The sequence below is a fragment of the Cyprinodon variegatus genome, unplaced genomic scaffold, assembly GCF_000732505.1.
Source record: "Cyprinodon variegatus isolate N-32 unplaced genomic scaffold, C_variegatus-1.0 Scaffold82, whole genome shotgun sequence".
NCBI classification, from domain to species: domain Eukaryota; kingdom Metazoa; phylum Chordata; class Actinopteri; order Cyprinodontiformes; family Cyprinodontidae; genus Cyprinodon; species Cyprinodon variegatus.
In genome coordinates, this window is record NW_015150535.1 from 1,549,497 (window position 1) to 1,557,977 (window position 8,481).

At 37.3% G+C, this 8,481-nt stretch overlaps 1 protein-coding gene across 1 annotated transcript in view; it reads left to right on the forward strand.

Moving 5' to 3' along the window:
- dfnb31 (deafness, autosomal recessive 31) overlaps window positions 1-8,481 on the forward strand; it is a 240,174-nt gene that overhangs the window by 200,015 nt on the left and 31,678 nt on the right. Inside the window, exons 6-8 of the mRNA XM_015373172.1 lie at window positions 3,531-3,743; window positions 3,935-4,156; window positions 7,843-7,875. Coding sequence (XP_015228658.1) covers window positions 3,531-3,743; window positions 3,935-4,156; window positions 7,843-7,875 — 468 coding nt within the window. The remainder of the gene's footprint in view (window positions 1-3,530; window positions 3,744-3,934; window positions 4,157-7,842; window positions 7,876-8,481) is intronic.

An 8,481-nucleotide genomic window follows, 5' to 3' on the forward strand; every position in this document is an offset into this window, starting at 1 on the left:
AATTCTGAGAAAAAAGTCAGAATTCTGAGAAAAAAGTCGGAATTCTGAGAAAAAAGTCGGAATTCTGAGAAAAAAGTCGGAATTCTGAGAAAAAAGTCGGAATTCTGAGAAAAAAGTCGGAATTCTGACTTTTTTCCAATACTAAATTGAAACAAAATTTTAAAATTAGTAAAGTTTTTTTTTTCCAGTGGCCTTCTCTCCAGTGGAGAGAAGAATACGCAAAATATATGTTTATGAGATAGACAGTATATTTTATGGCTTGTACGGCCCCCTCATATGAAATGTGAAAGAAGGATGAACAAACATCTTTTAGAAACACCTTAGTTCCACTAAATAACTCTTAAGCTTCTTAATTAATTAATTAATTAATTCAATTTCCTACTATTTTATTAATTCACTCAGATGCAGTTATCTTTTAACTCTATAAAGTCTATAAAAACATCCCAGATGACATTTGCGTATTTGGAGGTTTTTTTTATGAATGATACGTGGTTATCTCTACAAAAGAGCAGGTTTAAAATGTTAGCTATCAGTCATTTGATACAGAATTAATTGTGAATTGAGATTATTTAAAGGTTATTGTCTGCCCTGCCACTTTTCATCCTTCGAAAAGCCTTCTTTGAGCTTTAAACAATCATTTATTTGTTTGTTTGTTTTGAAGCATGAAAGAAGTGAGCTGATTTGCAAAAAAAAAAAATGTTTTTCTGCCTTTTGAGAAAGAGTGAGGAGCCGCTGCTCTTTTACATCAAGAAGAGTCGTCTACAGTAAGTGGCTTGGTGCCTTCCTTCAGGGCTGTTCCTGGCATGCCCAACCAGAATGAAGCCCAGGGGAAAACACAACTAAACACATGCTGGAGGGACTTTTATTTCCCCCTGCCGGCCTGGGGACGACAGAGAGGGAAGTTGTAGGAAAGTTTATCTAAATATACTGCAGCACTGCAGAGAATACAAATGATGGAAAAAGTTGCCAGACAATATAACCTTAAGGAACCCCACAGTTGATCTTTGTTTGCTCAAGTTGCCATATCTACAATGCAGCAACCAGGCTCTTTAAATAAAGTTTGTTGAAATACCGAGGTCTAGAAACGCCAACAGGACGGTTTTAGTCACTGTTCAAATCATAAATCATGATAATAATCACATCAAACAGATTTCATAGTGACACCCCTTGCCTTGTATACAAAGAGGTATTATTTGTTTGCATTCTGATGGCTTATTTGACATTGAGCGGTCTGGACTTTAAGCGCAGTGATGGAGTGGATCGTTTAAATAAAATGTGCACTGAATTAAAAACCGCACTCTTATGGAAAAAGTGTCTCAGATCCTAGCAGGTAAGATTGTCTATTCCAGTTGAGTGACAAATATTTTTTAAGCTCCCCCAGTGGTCAGTCTGCTTGATAATCTGACAGCAGTAGGCCTCTCACATTCCTTGTGTGGTCCCGTCGCCTCGCTCCACTGCGCCCTTGAGTTAAGTAACCGTGGCACGGATCCTTTAGAGGAATTCTGGTGGTAAGCACTCCAGTTATTAGGATTCAGGCGGCGCAGTGGCTCAATTCACCTTGGGCATGTCAAATTTTTTGGCTCTGCTCAAACAGGGAAGCTGCAACAACCACAGCTGATAATAGCGACAGTTGGGTGTGAGCAGAGGTTGAAGATGAGCTGGAAAGGAGAAAGCAGAGGCGGAGGAGGTGGGAGGGAGCTCAGTCGTGCACGGGGCCCATTTTCGTCTTTTGTTTGCATCTCCACAAACAGAGTCAGGCAAAGACCCCGAAGCTTCCACTTTGAAGTGCTGTCTTTGATTAAGGAGTTAATTAAAGAATAGCTGCTTGGAGGCGAAGAGATAACGGAAAGGGAAACAAGACGCAGACAGAGGAGGGAGAAAGGGGAGCAGATATGGAGCTGTGAAGTGATATTGACAGCTTAGAAGTTTCTGGATGACAGAGAAGCCATCTGGCACAATGCTGACAGCTGCAACGAGAAAAAAACCCTGATACCCACATGTGTGAACATCACAGCTTCTGTTCAGCAGCGAGCGGCAACCAGAAACTAATGATAATGAAAGAGGGTTGAAAAACAGGAAGAAAGAACTGTAAGGGTAATTTATGCATTTAAGATGGAAGTGCTGTCTCATGGCTAGCTGGTGAAATCTGTCATTTTTTCATGCTAGGTTTCATTATTTCCTGCTGTAGTTCCCATCTTCAGCTCTTTGGCTCACTTTACATCCAGTCATTCTTTTTCTGTTCCCTCTGCTTTCGTTATTGATCTGTCACTTTTTTTTAAGTTGTGTCTTTAATACAAAACTTCCATATCTATATATCTTTTAGAAAATAACAGTTTAAAGTAAAAAGGGAGCTTAAGTTCTTAAAAATGTCTGGTATACACCGAAACAACAATTAAATTTTCTTCATAAATGAAATGAAACCAAAGCCCTGCGATGAATGGTGTTTATCTAGAGGACATCAGGTGAGTAACTCACCCTTTTAACGATGTGTGGAGCATCTTTTTAACACCTTTTAAGGAAGCAATATCAATATTACAAACCAATCTTAATGCACACAGCAAATTACACATTGCATTTCTGCTTTAAACTGAAGTTGCGAATATAATTTTTATTTTGGTTGAAATATGATAATTTATAATGAGATAAATTAATTTCCATCTGCTTTATATTTTAAGTTTGTTTATGATGCATCCTTTTTTAGTTTTTATTTCTCTTTGCATATTTATGGACATTAGCTGGCTATTTATGTAGTACTGGCTCAAGGGCTTCTTGAAAGTCCTGTTTATTTGTTTCTTAAACTGTTTAAAATGTTTTTCTGCAGATTTCAGTGAAACGGTTTCACTGATATTTTTTTCTTATTTCTCAATTTTGTTTTTTTTTTTTTTTTGTATTTTGTATTTCTTTTTTCCCATAAAGTCCATCTTTTAGGAGACAAAATGAAATCTTTAATTTACTTTTTTTTTCTTTTTAATAATTTTTTTTGTTTCGCACAATGGTACATTTTGATTATGCCAGTGGTGAATGTTAGCAGTCCCATTGAAAACATCTCTTGTCTTCTTTTGTCTCTTTTTTCTTCCTTTTTATGAGGTATAAAAGACATTTTGGGCACTTTTGGCTAAGTTGTGCCAAAATGACAGCTCCGCCTGTCACCCTGCGCACTAACACATTAGTGGAATACATTTTCTCTATCTGACTCAGTTCAAATTGTATGGCACATGTAGTCAAAGAGATAAATGATCAAATCTTTTTACCATGTATTTAGAAATAAATGTGATCAAAAAACAAATCAGGTACAGAAACAGTTACATTTATTTTGTTTCTTACTTTTAGACGGGTATGAACAGGTTGTTTTAACACCCAATAACTGTGAAGGTTTTCCTGATATATTTCGCTCTTTATTTCCAGGAGAAAATTAGTTTTCAGCCCTTTCAGGGCTTAACAGAGAAAAAAAGATTTTCACAAATGTTAATAACTAAATGAAAACATCAACATAATACCTTTATGTTCTGTCTTTCTTCCTGTGATCTCAGCCTGGGTTTTATAAAGGAGTGGCAGGGTCGCAGGTGACCCTGTCCAGTCTGGTCAACCAATCCCGTGCCATGCTGGAGGAGCAGGCACGCCACCTGCTGACTGAGGCCGAATGTCAGACAATGAGCTACTATGTGGAGGAGTACAGGGACGGGCACATCGGGATTGAGCAGCTGGTCATGGCGCTGTTCGAGCTGCTAAACACGCATGCAAAGGTGAGTTAGAAGCATAGAAACTAAAAGAAAAATCAATATAGAACCGGCAGTTTGAGCTGCAGCTTCCTGGGTTTTAATGAGATTTAAAACTTTAGGTTTTTGGGTTGTTTTATCAGCTGAGATTTTTATCACCATGTTTTTTTAAAGCTATAAAACTCACTCCATATGTCTACTTTTCTCCTCTTTCCCAGTTTTCCCTTCTGTCAGAGGTGCGAGGCCTTGTCACCCCGCAAGATCTGGAGCGCTTTGATGGGATGGTGCTCCGGCGGGAGATTCAGGCCCTCAAAGCTCGACAGGGGACCACAGGGGCCACAAACATGCAGCCGGACTGTCTCTCCATGGTGTCTTATCCAGACACGCTGACATCATCGTCAGCCAGCTTCATGACCAACACAACGCTCAGCTCTGCACGGGTAGGCCAGCTTTACATCTGACACACAAATATCTTTTCCTTGTGCTTTTTTGCTTTCTGCTCCCAAACGACAAGACATTATGGAATCTTTTAAAGCATCTGAATTAGTAGTTGTCAGAGTTTTCTTTGGATTATTAGGGATTATTTTCTTCATTATTTTACCATCTGATCTTTAAACTATTTAGATTTGAAATACTATTTAATTCAATAAATGGTCCAACAAAGCAGAATTGATTTTAAATAGTTTAGGTTCATTGTTGTCATCATCCAAACAAATACACATAATTTGTTCCAATTTGTTTGTTTGAACTGGAAAAACAAAACAAAATAAACAATGACACAGTCTGGAAATGTCAGCTTGAACCATTAAATCAGCATATCATTTGATTAAAAGGAAATGATAAAAAAAAAAAAAAACTTTTAGAGTAATAGGAAGTTACTTGATAAACTTACCTTTGATCTTTATGGGAAATCTGCAGTAAACACCAGCGTTTTCAGTCCTAAATTAAAAGAGCGATACGCTTCTACAGATCTCAGAGTTTTAGGAAACAGACTAAAAACTATAGACTACTATAGACTATAAAATGATCTAAATTATGTTGTTTTACAGGACAGTTTTTTTTAAGATTTTATTGTTTTCAGCAGAGATCTGGTGTGAGTCAGGACCAGGCTTGGACTGGTAATCTGTGATACCGAGCATTTGCCCGGTGGAACGATCCTAATTTCCGCGTGCGAGGGCCGGCCCTCCTTAAATCATACCGGCCCCAACACTTACTCTCCAACTGAAGCTCCTACCTGTGATAGAAAATAACTAAAGGAACTCGAAAAGTAATATAATGATAACTACCTAAATGATGCATGCAGTATATATAGCCCTTCCTTGTCATGCACATCCTTGTGACGGTTGGCATATGGTGTAATTTTTTTATGTCAAACTGTAAAATCCTTGAAGCAAACTAAATTATAATAAAACTAAAATGCTTTATTTAAACCAAACTAGAATGTTCCTCTTATATTTGGTGAATTTATGTTCAAATATTTAGCAAAAATATGTTGCAGTGGTTTTGCATCTAAAGGCTATCGTTTCCCGTCTTACATGTATTGTTGCCAGGTTGAGATGTTTCCCAATCTGGCAGGTTAAGATGGCCGTCTATGGGTAAAAAATGTTTTTCTTTAGATTCATGGCCTAAAAGATCAATAGACTTTGGTTCAAATTGGGTGACAAATCGTATATCCAGGCGGTAAAACTTTTTTGGGCTGCAAAATGTGAGTCAGTGACATCTGGCAACCGTGCTGATGTGGTGAGTGGGGACGTTTTACAACCAAAGCCAGTGAAACCACATTATAGAAGTCTTGGTGATGGTTGTCATGTGATGCTTGAAGATAGATCGGTTTATCCACAATGTGCATTCATATTGTGTTTCACATTTGAGACGCACGTGTTTGACTGTGCTTCTATTTTTCTTTTTCTTTTCGGGGGTTGGGGGTCCATAAGTGGTCCATAAAAATGCCAGGGCCGAAAATTGTTCCTAGTCCAAGCCTGGTCATGACTCTTGTGACAGTCTTTATAATAATGGTGTTATAAACCCCGGAGGTATTTATTCTATTTTAATAAAACTTTGGTATATTTCTCCTTTAATCTGCTGGGTTTATGAAGAGCCTAATGTGTGGAAATGATCAGACCTATATTGAAAGCAGCAGCTAGGTTTATGTTGCAAGTTCGAGCAAAAGTTTTTGGGATGGGATCGATTAAACAAACTTATATCTTTAGGAAGTTAACAGGCTGCAGTTCTCATGATTGCAGTCAAAATAGTTTTAACTGTAAATACTGCATAAAAATTTTTAATAATTCCACATCTTGCTCTGCCGAACCCTCTTACCAGCGACCTGTTATTCCAGTTGTTGTCTTTAAAATGTTGTGTTCACAATTAANACAAACACCAACATGCACAGAAAAGGTGGCATGACAATAGTGTACAGTAAATAGTGTTATGGTGTTTATCAAGTGCATCATTTCATACATATTTACATCTAAATGACATATAATACAAAGATAAGCAGAGAATATAAAGCTAAACTAAATATAATCACCTTGTGTGAGGAACAGCCGTTCGTTTATTGAATTCTGCAGCCATAAAACCAGTCAAATCGGTGACAAACTCCTCTAATAAATTATAAGCCACTCTGTAAGTTTTATTGTTACGCAACTTAAAAAATTTATTCTGTTTTGAAGAATTCTGAACATTAGTTGGTGAGAAAAACTACTGTTAACACTGTTTACTCGCCGGTGTACAAACTCTTACTTTTACGCAGGGGAGACCTGCTGATTACCCAGAGGGTTTATGGAGTCATATCGGGGGGAAAAAAATACGGTCGCATATCCACTTGTCAGACATTTTACTGGTTATGTATCAGTGGTTTTAGATGTAGTGTCTGTGTTTACTGTTCGGAAATATTAGTGAACGATTTAGGCGTATTTATGGAAGCTAAGTGACACTATATGGTTATGGAAACCCCTTTCTTTACCCAATTGGTTGAATGTGGTGTCAGTCAACATGGGGGATTCTAGCCTATCATATATAACTGTGGCAATGGCAGATAGTAGCCTTATTTTTTTTGTAAGAAACTGAAAATTTGGAAGCACCATATACATACAGTGGTTAGGAAGGGCCAGTTAACAAGTTCAATTCTCTGCTTTTTTTTTTTTTTATGCTCAGAAGGCAGAATACTTCTGGTATTTCGTTTGGTTCTCTTGACCCGGACAAATCAGACCAATAAGCAAATTAAAAGTTCTCATCTGATTTAAGGTTTCGGTTGGCTTTGAGATTTTTCTGTTGGAAAAGAAACCAAACCACCAAAAAAAAAAAAGATAAAGTTTTAATGTAAGGTATGAATATTAAGCATCAGATATATATATATAAAAAAAAAAATCATAGCTCTTGGTGTTTTCCTGGGACTAATCAATGGGTCAGATGGAAAGATGGTTGCAACTCCTCTTTGAACAGTTTTTATGCGAAACTTTTAAATTGCTAGGAATGTACTTACTAAAAGAATCCTATTGCTGCAGCCAGGTTTCTGTGAGACAAAAACATTCTGTTATTATCTCATTATCACAATAGATGTGTGCTAATCTTTAATCATGTACTTACAGTATGGGTACAAAAACAATAACTTCTGTGACTTTTACATGTAGAAAATTGAGATTATTTAATAAAAGAAGTGGTTCCATCTGCCTACTTTTGGGAAAGCTATTGTAATGTTGGTAATATTCTCTTTGCTCCATATAGCCAGAAAAAGTTGAGCTTACTTCAGCATGTTCTTTGGCACTTTATTAGATGAGCTTTAAGTGGTAGGACAAGGGATAGTAGTTTTGGAAGCATAAGTCTTTACATAGTCTCCAGCTTTAGGCAGGGACTTTTTATGTTTGGGTAAAATTTCAGTTCAGCTTTTTGTTCATTTTGTTGATTTGTTTTTCAGAGCTGCAGATTATCATTCTCTGGAGCATTGCTTGATATCTGTTTCAGAAAGATGCTTTTATAATGCACAGAGTCATCGGTGATACATTTCATTTTCCGCCTGCTGAAAATAAGATCAATTCAGCTGATATTTTAAAGGGATTTATCTCTACAACCTGAAAATACCCCCAGTTCTTTGTGTGTAACCTTCCCCATATTTCCCCATCTGTAGGAGAGGCTGCTGTGGCTGATAGACATGATGGAGGTAGGATCTGCTGCTGAAAGTGATGAATGGCTTCAATCATGAATTCACAAATGCAGAATAAACACCAGAACAACAAGATTTAACATCCCTGAAGCGTGACGACATAAACCAAAAACACCTTCACACTGACTTTCATTTTACTCTTTGCCTTTGCAGTGAGTTTGTTTGCTGTGCCTTCTATCCTTCTTGCATTTCCTTTGCCTTTCATGGCTTACAAAGATATGGCGAGGCTTTCAGTCACTTTAACAGTGCAGGTATTCTGTCATACAGTTCCAACCAGACGTATGGATCGGAATATATTATATTATGGGCGAGAAATATCAAAGGGGATAAAGTGTATAGGGTCAGTGTTTGAAGTATCTTATCTATCCATTTCATGGTCATATTTCAACATTAGGAGCAAATTTTACATTGTGTCATGTAGGGATGCACGATATAATCGGCCCCCTATCGGTATCGGCCTGTATCGGCCTTAAAACTGAATATCGGACATCGGCCACCCACCGATATTTAACCCGATATTTGATCAGCTTCTGAGTTTCTAAAGTCTAAAGAAAAAAAAAATGCTACTTCTTCTTCTTCCTCAAAAACGTATTTTTTACAGAC